The sequence below is a fragment of the Mytilus edulis genome, chromosome 1 (genome assembly GCF_963676685.1).
Source record: "Mytilus edulis chromosome 1, xbMytEdul2.2, whole genome shotgun sequence".
NCBI lineage: Eukaryota > Metazoa > Mollusca > Bivalvia > Mytilida > Mytilidae > Mytilus > Mytilus edulis.
In genome coordinates, this window is record NC_092344.1 from 65,650,488 (window position 1) to 65,669,206 (window position 18,719).

The following is an 18,719-nucleotide window of genomic DNA, read 5'->3' on the forward strand; positions in this document are numbered from 1 at the left end:
TTTATATTTCAGAGTGATTTAATTTATCGAGATTTCTTTGATGTAACATGGAAGGCATTTACAGATTATCCCGTCCTTCGCTTGAGTCAGTATGATGGTAAGAAGGTTAGTTGTGATGTAATCAATCAATTACACAGTATTTGTTTTATCTTGTTAATTTATGTAGATTCATGGCCATTTGACTTGTGTTGTGAATTTGCGTTTAAAAAAAGAATTAAAGGTATTCTGTTAACTAACTTATTTTTGTAAGTGATTTATTTCAGTGACATTTAAGAGTGTATTGAAGGACTGTAAAGTGTTCATGTCCAACTGGCAGGTGTCATCTAACCTTGACTTCATTTTTATGGTTCAGTGGTTGTTGTTTAGTTTTTGTATTTTGGTCTATTTTTCTTATACTGTATGCAATAGGTCTACTATATTTGGTGTATAGAATGATTGTAATGTGTACACGTATGTCTAGCTAGGAGATGTCATCTGACCTTGTCCTCATTTTCATGGTTCAGTGGTTAAAGTTAAGTTTTTGAGGTTTTTTTTCTTTTTCTAATACTTTATGCAATAGGTCAACTATATTTGGTGTATGGAAATATTTTATGATGTATATGTCAGTCTCATAGGTTTTATTTGACCTTGACCTCATTTTCACAGTTCATTGCCCAGTGTTAAGTTTTTGTGTTTTGGTCTGTTTTTCTTAAACTATAAGCAATAGGTCAACTATATTTGTTGTATGTAAGGATTGTAGGCTGTACATGTCTGAATGGCATTGTTTATCTGACCTTGACCTCATTTTCATGCTTTATTGGTATATGTTTTGTTTTCTTGGTGAAGTCTGTTTCATAGAAATTATAAGCAATAGGTCAACTATTTTTAGTGTATTGAATGATTGTATTAAAGGTGTATATGTATTTCTCGTTTGGTTTATATGACCTTGACCTCATTTTCTTGGATCATGTTAAGTTTATGTAATAGTTGTAGTAAAACTTTATATTTAAGACTATCAACATAATGTCAATGATTAGTAAAAAAAAGGCGACACATAATTTCAGCGTTTCCACTCTTGTCCTATAGAAGGTCTTGATTTTCTTTGGCTTCCTCAACCCATAAAAGCTGACCGCCATGAAATAGCCCAAAAGTGGCGCTTAAAAGTGGTGTTAAAACACCAACAATAAGTCAATAAAATTGCTCTTATGTATCATCTAATTGTCAAAGTAAATATTTCTTTTCTGATTTAGCGGTAATATTTAATTTAACAGCTTGCAATTTTTTTTAAAGCTCATGGTACTGTATATATATCAGAATTGTTAGCTACGAGGTGACCTCTTAGAAGAAAAAACTGGTTGAACACGAATGATTTATGCTGTAATCAGAATGTTGGTTATATGTTTTCATGTTTGTTAAATGGCAGTCATTGTAAAAAAAGACGCAACCAAGTTAAAAAAAAAAAATACATAAGGTCACCTTTATTGCAGACAATCATTTTCATGTGATATATATAAAACTGTATATTTTTTTTTACTTTACAGGTGTGCTTCAAAGATGCTGTTTTTTCTTTATTACCTAGAATGAGATATGGATTATATTACAATATGCCATTGGTATGTATTATTCTTTGGCTTTCTACTGTCATCTGTTCTTTTAATTTTTTTACATAAATAAGGCCGTTTAATAAATATATGCAAATATTGAATTTCTGAGAACAGTTTGACAAACTATCAGCTTTATTTAGATATGTCAATCAAGTATTACTAAATATTCCAGTAAAACATGTACTAGTAAAATTGAGAATGGAAATGGGGAATGTGTCAAAGAGACAACAACCCGACCAAATAAAAAACAACAGCAGAGGGTCACCAACAGGTCTTCAATGTAGCGAGAAATTCCCGCACCCGGAGGTGTCCTTCAGCTGGCCCCTAAACAAATATATACTAGTCCAGTGATAATGAACGCCATACTAATTTCCAAATTGTACACAAGAAACTAAAATTAAAATAATACAAGACTAACAAAGGCCAGAGGCTCCTGACTTGGGACAGGCGCAAAAATGTGGCGGGGTTAAACATGTTTGTGAGATCTCAACCCTCCCCCTATACCTCTAACCAATGTAGAAAAGTAAACGTATAACAATACGCACATTAAAATTCAGTTCAAGAGAAGTCCGAGTCTGATGTCAGAAGATGTAACCAAAGAAAATAAACAAAATGACAATAATACATAAATAACAACAGACTACTAGCAGTTAACTGACATGCCAGCTCCAGACTTTAATTAAACTGACTGAAAGATTATGATTTCATCATATGAACATCAGGCACCATCCTTCCCGTTAGGGGTTTAGTATCATACCATCATAGTAAACTTCTTGTTAAAAAATTGAAACTTCTGCTTATGAAAATTATGCAATTTTAAGAGTTTTGAGTGCTATTTTATTTGTTATTATGTGTTTTACATGTTGAATGTGATGTGCTGAATTTCCCCTTATACTTTTATAGATCCCTGGTTGTCATAGTAGCAGTTTTTTCAGAGCATTTAATCAGCATCTGATGCATAGACTAAATGTCCAACAAGAGGGTCCCTTGGTAAGTGTGCATGTGTGTGATTGGTTATTTGGAAAATGTTAAATTTTCTAAATGATTTGTGTTGCTTGCTAAACTGCCATTTACAAATATTTCAAGCATATTCAGGTCATAGACCCATTACATCAAACATATATCTTTGGATGTGTTGAATAAACCAATCATATTATGAATTGTCATCTCGGTTGACTTGTTTGTTCAAATGTAACTACATGAACTCTAAAAGAACATTAAATGTTAATTAGCAACTAACAATCAATCAATATATAAAACAATCAGTTTTGAAGTCAGTTGAAATAACTATTTTGTTTTACATTCTGTTATGTAGAATACAAATGAATAAAAGAAATATGAAATTTTTATTTAAGAACTGAATGCTTCTTTTTGTAACTTTATTGGGGTGTAAAACTGTTGACCTAAGTACATTTTGTATGAAGTGCGGATGTAACTTCTGTATACCATTCTATTGACGAAGGTTTGTCAGAATAAAGATATATATGAAGTTACAAAAAGAAGCATTCAATACTTATAATTACATTTTTAGCTAGGATCATAAAAACACAATTTTATCAAGTTTTTATTTAATTTACCTGTGCACTTTATTGTGGGACCTCGTGACATCATTAATGATAAATTTTATTGTGTAATGCAATTGACTAAGGAATAACTTAAGATTGCAGTGTAGCCAATCAGAATAACGTATTATAATGAAACATACGTTTAATGTAATTATTAAAAGACAACAAGCACAAGTAAGCTAAAAAATTTCATGTATTTTTCCCGTTGATTTATATATTGCGTCATCTCTTAATGTCCTTAATTACGAATCCATTTATTTTTTACTCAATTTTATTGTTAACAAGTGATCTTCAACATTAGGCAAGTATTAATCAAGTAGATCACTTTGAGTACTGAATATAAAATCTAATAGAGACTACCAAAGATCTGCCATAAATACCAATTTATAAAAGAACCAAAAACACTTAAAATATAACTTAAAGTGGTACCTAACACTACAGAGAGATAACTCGGTAAAGTCAGCTAAACGTTTTAATTACACTGTGTTGTAAAAGGAATATTAAGCTTCTCAATGATCAAAATTGGTGTTTGTCAAACTGCTATATAACCAGTGTAATTTTTCAGTTGGTTGGTTCAAAATTTTTGAAATTTTTGCATTTTTGTTAAAGGGTTAAAGTAAATACTTTGACAAAATTTTATGAAAATTAAACGAGCCAAATTAATTTTAGTGAAAGTGTTGGGTACCACCTTAATAGATATTTGATTTCATGGTTTTGTCAAAGTCTACATACAAGCCTCAAGAAAATTTGTACTTTGTTTAACATTTAAAATTCATAGTTCTCCTTTGCTGGTGAAATCCATGAAAATTGATATCCCACAAATGATAATTATAATTCGTAGTAGTTAAATAAATTGAAATAAGCTATAACCTTTTTTGTACATTCAACACCTACAAATAAAAGACTAATTTTAAAAGGCATGGATGCCGCATGATTTAATACATTGTATTTGGCATATTATTTTTTTTTCAGGAAGAAAAAATAAGAGTTACACTTTTATCAAGAAGTACAAAATACAGGAAGATTCTAAATGAGGTCCAGGTGAGATCAACTTTTATATTAAATTACAGTTAAAATGATAAAGCATGCAAACCAAGAGTTTAAATGCCTTGCTTGCCAACTTTGTTTGGTTGTTAGCTCAGACATTGTAATTAAGATTGACACTTAAATTCAATGGGTAGGTGGAGTAAAACAAACTGTTACTCCGCCTCTCTATTGAATTTAGATTAAATATATAAAAAATATCATATGGCTTTTTCACTAGCTATCATATTTGTATCAAACCGAAACACCAATATAATTCCAAGAGCTCTGTGGGTTGATAAATTGTGTGTTATTGATAAAGCAAATACTGTAAATTCAGAAATTATTGTGAGGTTTTTATTATTGCAAAAAATGTTACAGAGTTGTAAACGCAATAATTTAAACTCCCATTTTATATGAATTAACAGACTTTTGATGAAAATCGTAAAAATTAAAATCGCATTTAAGTCTAAAATGACAAATTCGCAATAATAAATGCATGCAATAGTTTTTGAATTTACAGTATCATATACACTTTATTATATACCTCAAGTAAAGGTTTTTTATATGACATGAGTTCATACAGATAAGTGGTTCAAAAAAGCCTTAATGCAACAATGAAAAATGTCAATGACTTTTCATCATACAGATTAAAGTTGTGATAAATTCTTTGCAACAGTGACTGATATTGATATCATCATGGATGGCTGATACAACAAGCTGACCATATTATATTTCAATTTATCTTTTTTTACAGTTAGTAAATGCCATGAAAACTGTAGGTGAATTTCATGTGAGAAAGGTTGACTTTAATCTGTAAGTATTTAAAGAACAGTACAACAACCTATACCAGCATCTGATTCCTTAAAAAATAAAAAAGTTAGACATATAAACCGGTACAAACACCAAAAACAACAAGAACAAGGAAAAAGTAAAATAGCAAAAATACTGAACTCCAAAGAAATTCAAAACTGAAAGTCCCTTATCATATAGCAAAATCAAAAGCTCAAACACATTAAACGAATGGATAACAAAACTGTCTCATTTCTAACTTGGTACAGACATTTTCTTACGTGGAAAATAGTGGATTTTCTGAATTACATTGTTCAGATAGCTTGTTTTGGTAACAAAAGAAAATATAGTAAGGTTCAACCATCTTTGTGTAAGCCTCATCCCCTTTACCTATCTAGAAAATAAAATGTCATAAAAATCAAACTCTGATTAAAAAACCGACACAATCGAACGCAGTTTTCCTCAAGGGGTGCAGAGGTTAGTACCAGGTTTGCTCAGGGTACTCCAGGCCCCTCCCCCAATAAAAACTGGCCAAATAATGTAGCAAAAAACACTGAAAACCAGTAATCAATCAATTACTGTAAACCAACTAATTTTCGCGAGCGATTTATTTTCGCGACTTTCGCGAGTAGAAAAATATCGCGAAGTTAAATCGTCGCGATTATGTAACACTTGGATCTTTCCATATTTAACAACATCATGTTAACTAGAAAACCGCGAAATTAAATTGCCGCGAAATGGACTCGAAAGGGCTAAACGCGAAATAAAGTATCCGCGAAAATAAGTTGGTTTACAGTAATCATTTTGTTCATCTACCTGTTTTTAGTCTGATCTCAGACATTTTTTGTCAAATATTGATTGACCTGTGGCCAGAATTTCATTTCCATCTTAGATGGAATGGTTTGCTGTTATATACTAATGTGTACAAAGAATTAAAAACTGATTTTCATATTTTACATATTGGTATTTTTATATTTTTTATCTGTGTAGCTTGTTTTGTATTATAGTGTTATTAACTGGCTGTTTCTGTATTGGCACTGGTATAGATTCAAGGTTTGCTGTATTGGCCTCGAGACCCGTAGGGTCGAGGGCCAATACAGCTGACCGAGAATCTATACCAGTGCCAATACAGAAACAGCCAGTTAATAACACTTTTATTAAATGATTATAAGAGAATTAAAAACCGGAAGTAAACGTCCCGTATGAGCCCATGGGCCAATACAGCTTTTTTCCCGCTTTTTTCTGTATTGGCCCTGTTTTTTTCCGTTTTAAAACTTTAAGACGTTACAAAACATTGCACATCATTAAACCTGTTTATTTTATGACTTTAATTTAAAAAATATTATACAAATGTTTTTATGCATAACGATACTTCCAAAGTTAAGTAATGGCGTAAGAAAATTGAAAACCGGAAGTGAACGTCCTGTATTAGCCCTAGGGCTAATACAGCTTTTTTCCCGCTTTTTTCTGTATTGGCCCTGTTTTTTTCCGTATTGGCCCTGTTCGAAGAGCAATATTAAATCTTGATTTATATCGACAGTGGAACGTTTTTAGTATTGCACTTGCTGATTTATCCGTATTAGGGCTTATTTGCTCATATCATTTAATAAATGCTTTTATTAACCAACTAAGTATATTATTGCCAAAAATGACTGTTTATTAAAAATTACATATTTGCTGTAATGGCCCTGTTTTTCTGTAATGGCCCTGTTTTTTTCTGTAATGGCCCTGTTTTTTCTGTAATGGCCCTGTTTTTCTGTAATGGCCCTGTATTAATGCCCAGTTTGTCTGTATTGAGCCCAGTTAGGACTTTTAATAACGTGAAAAAAATTAAGTTGTAAAGAGTATAATACCTTTTTGTATTTTATTTAATTTAGTAACCAGCAACCGACATTAAAGAACCATATAAAGGGATCACTGTTCATCCTGTTTTTCAACACATATTTTCTTTCAACTTAATATCTTGGATATTTGGTATATTTAAAGCTTTATCATTATGAAGTACAAATTATTTTTTCCAACTAAACTGTCACTAAAAAAGTAAGAGTGTACATCAAGTTGGCAGCAACACATACACTTTTTTTTTCAGTTGGTTAATAAATGTATTAAGAAAGGGTGCTTTTATAATGGCCCTGTTATATGTCCTCGGTCAGTAATAATGGCTAGCTGGGATGTCTGTAATGGCCCTTGGCATTGCCTCGGGCCATTACAGACTTCCTCGACCATTATTACAGACCTTGGACATATAACAGGGTCATTATAAAAACACCCATTCATTAATACTATATTATTAACCAACTAAGTATATTATTGCCAAAAATGACTGTTTATTAAAAATTACATATTTGCTGTAATGGCCCTGTTTTTCTGTAATGGCCCTGTTTTTTTCTGTAATGGCCCTGTTTTTTCTGTAATGGCCCTGTTTTTCTGTAATGGCCCTGTATTAATGCCCAGTTTGTCTGTATTGAGCCCAGTTAGGACTTTTAATAACGTGAAAAAAATTAAGTTGTAAAGAGTATAATACCTTTTTGTATTTTATTTAATTTAGTAACCAGCAACCGACATTAAAGAACCATATAAAGGGATCACTGTTCATCCTGTTTTTCAACACATATTTTCTTTCAACTTAATATCTTGGATATTTGGTATATTTAAAGCTTTATCATTATGAAGTACAAATTATTTTTTCCAACTAAACTGTCACTAAAAAAGTAAGAGTGTACATCAAGTTGGCAGCAACACATACACTTTTTTTTTCAGTTGGTTAATAAATGTATTAAGAAAGGGTGCTTTTATAATGGCCCTGTTATATGTCCTCGGTCAGTAATAATGGCTAGCTGGGATGTCTGTAATGGCCCTTGGCATTGCCTCGGGCCATTACAGACTTCCTCGACCATTATTACAGACCTTGGACATATAACAGGGTCATTATAAAAACACCCATTCATTAATACTATATTATTAACCAACTAAGTATATTATTGCCAAAAATGACTGTTTATTAAAAATTACATATTTGCTGTAATGGCCCTGTTTTTCTGTAATGGCCCTGTTTTTTTCTGTAATGGCCCTGTTTTTTCTGTAATGGCCCTGTTTTTCTGTAATGGCCCTGTATTAATGCCCAGTTTGTCTGTATTGAGCCCAGTTAGGACTTTTAATAACGTGAAAAAAATTAAGTTGTAAAGAGTATAATACCTTTTTGTATTTTATTTAATTTAGTAACCAGCAACCGACATTAAAGAACCATATAAAGGGATCACTGTTCATCCTGTTTTTCAACACATATTTTCTTTCAACTTAATATCTTGGATATTTGGTATATTTAAAGCTTTATCATTATGAAGTACAAATTATTTTTTCCAACTAAACTGTCACTAAAAAAGTAAGAGTGTACATCAAGTTGGCAGCAACACATACACTTTTTTTTTCAGTTGGTTAATAAATGTATTAAGAAAGGGTGCTTTTATAATGGCCCTGTTATATGTCCTCGGTCAGTAATAATGGCTAGCTGGGATGTCTGTAATGGCCCTTGGCATTGCCTCGGGCCATTACAGACTTCCTCGACCATTATTACAGACCTTGGACATATAACAGGGTCATTATAAAAACACCCATTCATTAATACTATAGTAATATTTGAGACTGGGTAATAAGGAAACAACTTTTAATGGGTCAGTTATTAAGTAGAACCTTTAATTTGTGTTCATACTTGAGTGAATTGAATGTAGTATTCAGTACTTCTTTTAATATTAATGTTAAAAAAAAGCATTTTAGAATAAGGTGAAGACTTTTCAATAAACTATGAAAATTAGTCAATATGACTTATGCACAGATCCAGAGTGGTCAAGACAGCAGTAGATCAATCACTTCTATAATGATACAAAAAAAGACTCATATTCTTTATTTCTAAAAAAAAGTTTTAACCACCAATAAAATTATTTGTCATGATAGTTGTCAAATATAGCAATGAAAAATTTACTCAACAAAACAAACAATATATATATATATATGTTCTTTTTAAACCAGAATTTGTACAGTTCAGGTAAGGTGGTCCCATCAGAAATGGGGTTTGAGTGAATCACTGTAAAGCAATGTTTTTCTGGTGATAGAAGGTTTTCACAGTTTGTCCAACAACTCCATCCTATAATACTTACTAAATATACAAAGAGATATTCTGAGTGAACTATTAAAATCACTTGCATTCACACATACTACTGGTATATGTATGGTATTCATTATTACTTGTGGGATACCAATTTTTGTGGGTATATGTGAATCAAATATAATTGTTCTGAAGGCTGGCATGCAGACTACGTCAAAGCCATGAAAATAATATTTGTTTTCAACCCATGAAAATTTGTACCAACAAAAATAATTCACTCCACAGAAGACTGGTTTTTAATCACTTCAGTTTGTATATACTATACCTCCCTTATCTGTTTTTAGCTTGTAACTGATCATTAAAAGTCTTTTTTAAGTCATAAGCATGAAAATGTAGAAAATTAATAAAAAAATAACTTTAGTAGTGGGAGTTCTGTGGGAAAAAATACCCTGTTGTTTAAAAAAGATATAATGTTAATTTAAGGGGGCTCCTGGGTATAAATCATTTTTTTTTTCTAATATAGGATTTCGCTATACTTTTTTTTATTAAATGAACTTTATCATATACTTAAGGGGGCTCCTGGGTATAAATCAAATTTTTTATTTCTAATATAGGATTTCGCTATATTTTTTTTATAAATGAACATTATCATATACTTAAAAGAAAAATGAAATAAAAAAATGGGGTCACCGTTCATTTGGAAGAAGCATACATTTTTGTTAAAGTCCTTTTTTTCTGTTGAACTAATAGGAGATATAGAGGTTATATCGAAATAAAAAAATAACCTAATTACAGAAATCGCTTAAATTTTACAACTATTTTGTTTATGTACAGCTTATATGAAAACAATAATAAAAAATATAGGTCACCGATGAGTTAAAAAAGATATATCAAATTTAATGCCAAAAAATGGCATTTTTGCACCAAAGGGAGATAATTTGGAGCTTTTTCATCTGGGGCCAAACTGAATCAATTTTTTGGGTTGATTTTTTTACCATATCATAAAGTAATAACTAATAGTGTAATGAATAAAATTTGTTATGAAAAAATAAAGGTTTAATTTTTTGCTGAAATTTTTGTACCCGCGAGCCACCTTAGAGAGTAGTAGGATGTGGAAAACTTTGTTTTAGATACAAAACTATTAACTTGTCTTAATTTGGAACTTTTAAACCAGAAAAAAAATATCTGAATTTATAAACATATGTTCAAAATTTCATGAAAAGATCAAACAGATTTCTTTTACCTTCATACAACCTTATTGCTGCTGACACAGGACATCATCATCAACACCCACGTCATCATCATAGAATTAAATGACTTTTTTACCTTTCCTTCTTTTTTCTTTCTCTCTTCTTGTTAACCTTTTATATTCTATGAACTGTTTGCTTTACAAGCATGCTCATTATACTATTATTGTATTTATTTTTATTGTATTATGGAGAATACTTCATAAGTCTGATTTACTTGTGTCTAAATCATTTTGCTCTAATTTAGCAAATGAAATATGTTTAAACTAAATTGGATGTGGAAACTCTAGTATTGTATGTGAAACATGTTAAATAAAATCAAACTTCTATTTTGCAGGGATTTATCATTCCTGGATCAGATTAAGGTAAATTATATTTTGATTATTATAATTAATGGAATAATAATACATATGAATAAAAGACCTTGTGTGAGACACAATCCAACAAAAAATCACTAAAAGATATCTACATATAAAAGTATTTTATTGGTAATTGTTTTAAATTGTTTGTAGCGAATGGAAATACTGAAATTTAAAAATTGAATAAAACACTACAAATAAGTTTCAATCAAAGTTCAAATGAATGCATCTAATACTTGCATTGATTTATAGTGAATACATATTTGTGTTTGTATGTTTTATTTGTAAGAAAAGATTTGCAAGACCTAACATGTACCCAATATCATGAATATGTTTGAATATATATCAATCTTAAAAAAATAGCCAAAAATCTTCAATTCAGATAATTTGTGTGTAATTATGTTGTCATACTTGCGGAGTACCACCCCAGGTGTCTTAAAATTAACATCCTAATTGTTAACCCATATATTTGGATCAGTTGTTGAATTTAATATATTTAATTTTGGGTTAAAAAAAAACTTTGAACTCATTGACCTTTCCTTAATTAGATTTTTATTTTTTAACAGGTTTCCCACAACAGTGATATATTTATTGGTATACATGGTGCAGGTCTCACACATGCCCTTTTTCAACCAGACTGGGGTGTTGTCATGGAAATGTAAGTATGGTATCAATTATGGAGCTTTTACAATGCCCATTGGGTGTGAGAATTGAGCTGGAAATCTTCTATTGCGCAAGGTTTATACAAACCTTCTTTATAATAATTTATAAAAATAGGGAAATATGGTATGATTGCCAATGAGATAACTATCCACCAAAGTTCAAATGAAGTGGATGTGAGCAATTATAGGCAACCATACAGCTTCAACTGAATAAAATTGAGAATGGAAATGGGGAATGTGCCAAAGAGACAACAACCCGACCATAGAAAAAAAAAATCAACAGCAGAAGGTCACCAACAGGTCTTCAATGTAGCGAGAAATTTCCACACCCGGAGGTGTCCTTCAGCTGGCTCCTAAACAAATATATACTAGTTCAGTGATAATTAACGCTAAGCCTGCATGTATTGAAACCCATTGGTGGCCTCAGGCCTTTTTGCGGCTCTTTTGACTGCCAATTTATAATGATGGAATTCTACTGAAAAATGTATTTATAAAATATTATTGACACTTATAAATGATTTATTTAGTTGATGAAATATTTTTTAGATATAATTGTGAGGATGATGGATGTTACAGTGACTTGGCCAGACTTAGAGGTGTGAAATACATGACATGGGAGAAAAAAGACAAATTAATTCAAGAAGATGAGGTAAAAAATTACCCAGAATACAGTTTTAAAGATAATTGCTTCTTGAATTGGTGCGAGAAATATATTTTCTTATCGGTTACATTTAATATTCTATATTGGCTTATTATTGGTTAGAAATCATGAAATATATAATTTCATTATACTGACGTTATTTTGTTTTTGTTTTATGTTTTATAGAAGACTGTTTTCTGAAAAAAAGGAAAAAATCAATGGAGTTCAATGAATTATCTCCCTTGACCATTTAAAAAAAAAATCTATTCTATTTGATTTATATGTCCTATAAAGACAATTAAAAAGAAGTGGTATATGAAAATATAAAATGAAAAGAGAGAAAAACATGGGACAGAGCTTCTGTAATGTTTAAAACATTTATTAAATAATTTGGTAACTAAGATTTGAAAAGTCTTAGGGCTATTCCAGAAAAAAATGTATGGGGGGGGGGGGGGGGGGGGGGGGGTTGGAAGGCAGTTTTTGTCAGCACCCGCCACCCAGACAATTGTAATTGAGAATTAAAGTGCATTTAGTGTGAAAAGTTGCTCTGATACCCATCACCCATGTATTATTAATATAATGTGCCTTCCAACCAACCAACCCCCCCATACATTTTTTTCTGGAATTGCCCTTATATCATTTGTATATCATGTATATAGTTTGCTTGTTATTTTTTCAGGGTCATCATCCTACCTTAGGTGCCCATGCAAAGTTTACAAACTATGAATTTGATGTGTCAGAGTTCATGAGACTGGTTTCAAAGGCAGCAGACCATGTAAGAAACCATCCTTCATTTATCCAAGCCAGGAAGGAAAAATACAGCAATGTTAAAGATGAACTATGACCCAACTGTTACCTGTACAATCAATTTTATATGACTTTTTTGCTTAAGTATTATTATTTGTGGAAACCAGTTTTATGGAAAGTTTAGTTTTTGTAAGTTGGGTGAAAAAGAAGAAGACATATTATGATTTGATATATAAGCAGTCTGAAATTTAAAATTTAAACCATTGAATTGAATTTTTATTTTTAAAAACAAATAATGATAATATAAATAAGTATGAAAGAAAACAAACAAAATCAAAATCCTCAAGATAAGCAGAGGTATACTAAAATATAAATACTTCTAACACCATGTGATTTTGAAAGAATGCAATTTGATTAACTTAAACCTCAATGGAATGCAGCATTGAAATTTAGACCACATGACCACTTACAACAATACTTACCAAACATGGTACAATGTACAGTAAAACCTGCTCAAGAGACCACCTGTATTATAAGATCATCAATTTTAGACCCCTCTGTAGTACATATCATATAGATTGAACCTGTATTAAAAGACCAACTGTTTCAAGAGACCACTTTTTTGCTTTCCCTTAAGTGGTCTCTTAAAACAGGTTTCACTGTATTTTGATATTGATTTCTTTATCTGTTGTCTGCTGACCATGCACTTAGCTGTAATACTTAATAGGAATACTTCTGTAGTTGTTTGAGTCGCAGTTTGTGAATCAGCAACTTTACATATTTTAATTAAACTTGCACAGATTCTTCAATGGGACATTTAAGGTGGTACCCAACACTTTCACTAAAATTAATTTGGCTCGTTTAATTTTCATAAAATTTTGACAAAGTATTTAGTTTGACCATTAAACAAAAATATAAATATTTTGAAAATTTTGAACCAACCGTTTTGTCAGAAAATTTACACTGGTTATATAGCAGTTTGACAAACACCAATTTTGATCTTTGAGAAGCTTAATATTCCATTTACAACACAACATAATCAAAACGTTTAGCTGACTTTACAGAGTTATCTCCCTGTAGTGTTAGGCACCACCTTTAAAAAAAGAGAAGATACCAAAGAGATATTTAAAACTAAAAAGTCAAAGAAAAACTGAAAATAATATAAAAATAAAATGGAGTATAATTGCCAATGTAACAACTCTCCAACAGAAAACACATAATGTAGAAGGTTGGCAAATATAGGTCATAATGGCAAAAAAAACAAACAAGAAATTAAAAAAAAGTACACACAACTATATAGAAACATTTAGCTGCATATAATATTTTCATTATAATATTTCTAAGCGTTATTTATGCCAAACACAGTCCTGAAGTTGACAACTATTGAATGATAAAGAGAAGAATACAAAAAAGAATTTCAATATTAAAGTAAATGTATTGTGGTCTATAGGGCAATTTTTTCATTCCATTTCACTTAAAGGTGCTTATAAATATAAAAATGTGAACTATGTTTACATCAGTTTGTAAGGAAAAATTATACACTGTATTTGTTAATTTATTTGTATTTTTAGTGTCAGTTTTTTTATATGAAATTTAACCAGTGCCTTATAAATAACCAATGTTTGCATATGATATGAGCAAGGGGCCATATAACATTTTTATTGTTGTTTTATTTTATATCAATATTGCATATTTGCATATTTTATTCTAAGAGGTTGTATGTTATACATATATTACAAGGGTTTAGAGCTTTACGGACCCTTTTTGGTCAAAATATTTTAAATTATAGCGCTAAGTTATTCAAGTAATTAGGAAAATTATGATGTAGCAATTTCAAGTTGTCAAATTGAATGGCTTATTGTATACTGTAAATTCAGAAATTATTGTGTGCATTAATTATAATAATTTGCAATTTTGTCATTTTGCACTAAAATGCGCTTTTAATTTTGCAATATTCAGAACAATTCTGTGTGATTAAAAAAAAAAAAATTAAAATGCAAGTTTTAATTATTGTGATTATAACCCTGTAGCATTTATCGCAATTATAAAAACATCGCAATAATTTCTGAATTTACAGTACTTTGATAAGCTATAAATGAGGGGTTATTTGAGAGGAGAATGAAGATTGAGTGTAAAAATGTGTCAGGAAAAATGAACTCTGAGAAAAAGATCAGATAATGCTAAACATTTAGTTTGATTCACAATATAAAAAAAAACCAACACTTCACTCCTTTGCAGTGATGGACCCCCCTTTTTTGGATGATCAATGCATTTGAATGGAGACAAAAGTACCCCCGTTTCAAAATGTCTGGATCTGACCCTGCTTGACAAAAGCAATGTAACTATATATGACACAATTTTTTTTTATCTCCATACAAGTTGTGAAAATTCAATCAGTTACTGTATTATTTTCCTTAGTCAACAAAAATAAATGCCATAGAAAAATATACAAACCTCCATTATTTAGATATAATTAATTGTTAAATTTATTGTATTAAGTTTGTAGAGCTAACTTATTTAAGATGATATTAACTGAATAATTTGAAATGCAAACTTTTTGAGTGTATAACCAGAACAGATTTTTGTGAAAATGATAATTTCAAAATAACTCAACTTGTATAAAAAAAAAGGTGCTATAAACATAATTTGCCATATTTTACATACATGTGAAGTTAATAATGTTTTTAATTTGTTAATGATTGTCTTTAATAGTTGTATGTAGATATTAGAAATTTAATGATATGTATTTTCATGGTTTATCAGCATAGAACATAGAATGTAACAGTCATTGGACAGATTTTGATAATATCTCCTGAATAGAATGTAATCACAAGATAATAAAGTGCCATATTGCCTCCATTCCCTATAGTTGCAAGAACAGTCTATGAGGTTGTTTTGACTTCAAATTTAGTTTGCAATTACAGGTAAAAACCATTAATGAAATGTTAAATGAGTTTATAATTTAGGTTGATAGTTTTATCTTTTGCATATTCAAAGTATAGTTGAACAAATTGTGGGTAAATTTAAAAAAAGAAAATCTGTCAATGAGAATTTAGTGAAAATTAAACCAAAAAAAGTATGACATTGTATTTTAGTATGAGAAATGTGTATGTAAATCATTTATTTACTTTTATCATGATGAAAGTTTTGCCACACAATAAAAGGATATTGCTGTTGATAATTATGAATATTGCCCTTGAGAATTATGAATATTGACCTTGATAATTATGATTATTGGCCTTGAGAATTATGAATATTGCGCTCCTTCGAACATTTTTAAATGCCATGTATTCATTATTTTGGGAGGGAAACAAATTTTCTTGGATTTCGTTGGTACATGTAGTAAAAGGTAAACCACAAATTTAAATGTTCAAGAAAGTACACATTTTCTAAAGACTTGTATACATTATATAAAAAAGAAGATGTGGTATGATTGCCAATGAGACAACTATCCACAATAGACCAAAATGACACAGACATTAACAACTATAGGTCACCGTACGGCCTTCATCAATGATGACTTTTGTTGCAAGTCCACAAAATCTTGGACATTATAAGTTTTCCTTTATCTATAAAAGTTGGTATCTATGAAAAATAAATAAATCCACAGAAGTGATGTTCTTCCAGTTGTAAATGTTTTGATGTTTTGCTGTAAATACACACTTTTTTTTATAATTCTCAACTTGGACCAGATAGAAACTGATCAGAAAATCCTGCAACATCACTGTTTCTTAAACAATTCTGTTTTCATTTATAAGAGATTAGGGCTGTGTCAAGAGAGACATTTCTTTAAATCGGTAATGTATATATATGTATGAATGAACTATTCACTTGGCTCATGCTACCAATTATTTATTTTTCTCTCTCGATTTTTTGTTTTTTTCAGATAATAAAAATTACAGTTTGCACACTGATGAAAGTGGCATTAAACACTAAAAATCGATAAATCCATCATTGTTTTATTTCAGACGTGTTCGTCACCGATCATTGGTTTGGTCAACATGAATCTATCAACTGGAATTGTTATTTCACTAGAGCAATCTTTTACATCACAAACTTGTTACTGTATCTTTTGCATTATGACTGTAATATTTGCCGCTGCTCATGAAGCAGTTTCAGGGAAACTAATGATTTTTTCAATACCTCGAACAAAAGATACTTTTAAACTGGAAATATGATGAAAACGTCAATTAACTGTATGTAAAGAAAAAAAAACAGTACATGGAAAATAAGTATAAAGGATTGAAAGGACAAAAAAATATATAGGACCTGCTTTTTAAGGTCTTTGTATCCATCACAGTTTAAGTGTGGTGACCTTTTGTTTATAAGTCTATACTAAGTTAATCTTTTTAAAGTTAAGGTAAACTTGTCATACAACTTTAGGTTCACACCATCAGATATAGAATTTTTAATATCAAAATGAAAGGGTGTTTTATATGTCAAAATTTTTCAAAAATTCTGTGAATGTATCGCACAGTCTCTATTTCAATGCATCATTCTGTAGTTAAGAAGACATGTCGCCGTGAGGCACAACAGTTTCACATTAACTGTTTCTGTAAAGTTCCTATGTGCAAAAATGACCAAAACTAGCCTTAGAGTTAAGTCCCTGCTAAACTGAAGTCTTCATGTTTCAGCTCTGGAGTTCCCAGTGAAGACATATTTTTTGGTTTCACACATTTGAGGTATACAGTTACTAAATGAAGAAAAAGTTGAAAATCTCTTGAGCATCTTGACATATACTCGATTGTTAACATATTTGAACTGCTTACATATTTAAATGGCGTCAATAGACACATTGGGAAAAGTCGCATTTTTTAACCTACGATTTTCTATTTCATTTGTTAAATAGACAGTTTTGCCATCCATACAAATCTGACACTGTAATCCAAAATGCCATCTGAAAAATAAAATAATGTTTGAAAAATGATGATAATCTTCCCTTTAAAAAAAAGCATAACTAATCATTTTAAGCCATTGATGTCCCCCTAAAAGACACAGTACTTATAGTTTACATCAAAAAAACATAACAGGAACTATATTTATAGACAACCGAAATACGAGCGACCAAACAGGTCATGTTTTTTTTTTTAAATAAGATCATTTCTTCCCTTTTCTATTATGTCCTTTTAATACCTCTTCATCTTTTATCAGATATGAAATAACACCTTAACTGCATGTTTGAAAATTTACAATGTCCATCAAAAACAACTGTGGTGTAAACGTCAATGAGCCGCATCCTACCGACACAAATAACCAAAAGACTTGTGCAAGTTTGACGTTAAAAAGAGATGCGAGTTTCCTTCAATGAGACAGCATCCCAGCGCCAAAATATATGTATGAATGAACTATTCACTTGGCTCATGCTACCAATTATTTATTTTTCTCTCTCGATTTTTTTGTTTTTCTGATAATGAAAATTACAGTTTGCACACTGATGAAAGTGGCATTAAACACAAAAAATCGATAAATCCATCATTGTTTTATTTCAGACGTGTTCGTCCCCGATCATTGGTTTGGTCAACATGAATCTATCAACTGGAATTGTTATTTCACTAGAGCAATCTTTTACATCACAAACTTGTTACTTTATCTTTTGCATTATGACTGTAATATTTGCCGCTGGTCATGAAGCAGTTTCAGGGAAACTAATGATTTCTTCAATACCTCGAACAAAAGATACTTTTAAACTGGAAGTATGATGAAAACGTCAATCAACTGTATGTAAAGAAAAAAAAACAGTACATGGAAAATAAGTATAAAGGATTGAAAGGACAAAATAATATATAGGACCTGCTTTTTAAGGTCTTTGTATCCATCACAGTTTAAGTGTGGTGACCTTTTGTTTATAAGTCTATACTAAGTTAAACTTTTTTAAGTTAAGGTAAACTTGTCATACAACTTTAGGTTCACACCATCAGATATAGAATTTTTAATATCAAAATGAAAGGGTGTGTTATATGTCAAAATTTTTCAAAAATTCGGTGAATGTATCGCACAGT

At 30.5% G+C, this 18,719-nt stretch overlaps 1 protein-coding gene across 3 annotated transcripts in view; it reads left to right on the top strand.

Moving 5' to 3' along the window:
* The window catches only part of LOC139487180 (EGF domain-specific O-linked N-acetylglucosamine transferase-like), a 40,218-nt gene extending 24,317 nt beyond the window's left edge, over window positions 1-15,901 (top strand). For 2 of the 3 annotated variants that reach the window (XM_071272149.1, XM_071272150.1), the window contains exons 9-17: window positions 13-105; window positions 1,521-1,592; window positions 2,487-2,573; window positions 4,121-4,189; window positions 4,929-4,987; window positions 10,650-10,677; window positions 11,238-11,329; window positions 11,880-11,982; window positions 12,653-15,901. In XM_071272149.1, the coding sequence (XP_071128250.1) occupies window positions 13-105; window positions 1,521-1,592; window positions 2,487-2,573; window positions 4,121-4,189; window positions 4,929-4,987; window positions 10,650-10,677; window positions 11,238-11,329; window positions 11,880-11,982; window positions 12,653-12,817 (768 nt within the window). In that variant the 3' untranslated portion in view covers window positions 12,818-15,901. The remainder of the gene's footprint in view (window positions 1-12; window positions 106-1,520; window positions 1,593-2,486; window positions 2,574-4,120; window positions 4,190-4,928; window positions 4,988-10,649; window positions 10,678-11,237; window positions 11,330-11,879; window positions 11,983-12,652) is intronic. The other variant, XR_011655811.1, reaches the window with a different exon arrangement.
* The last annotated feature ends 2,818 nt before the right edge of the window (window positions 15,902-18,719 follow it).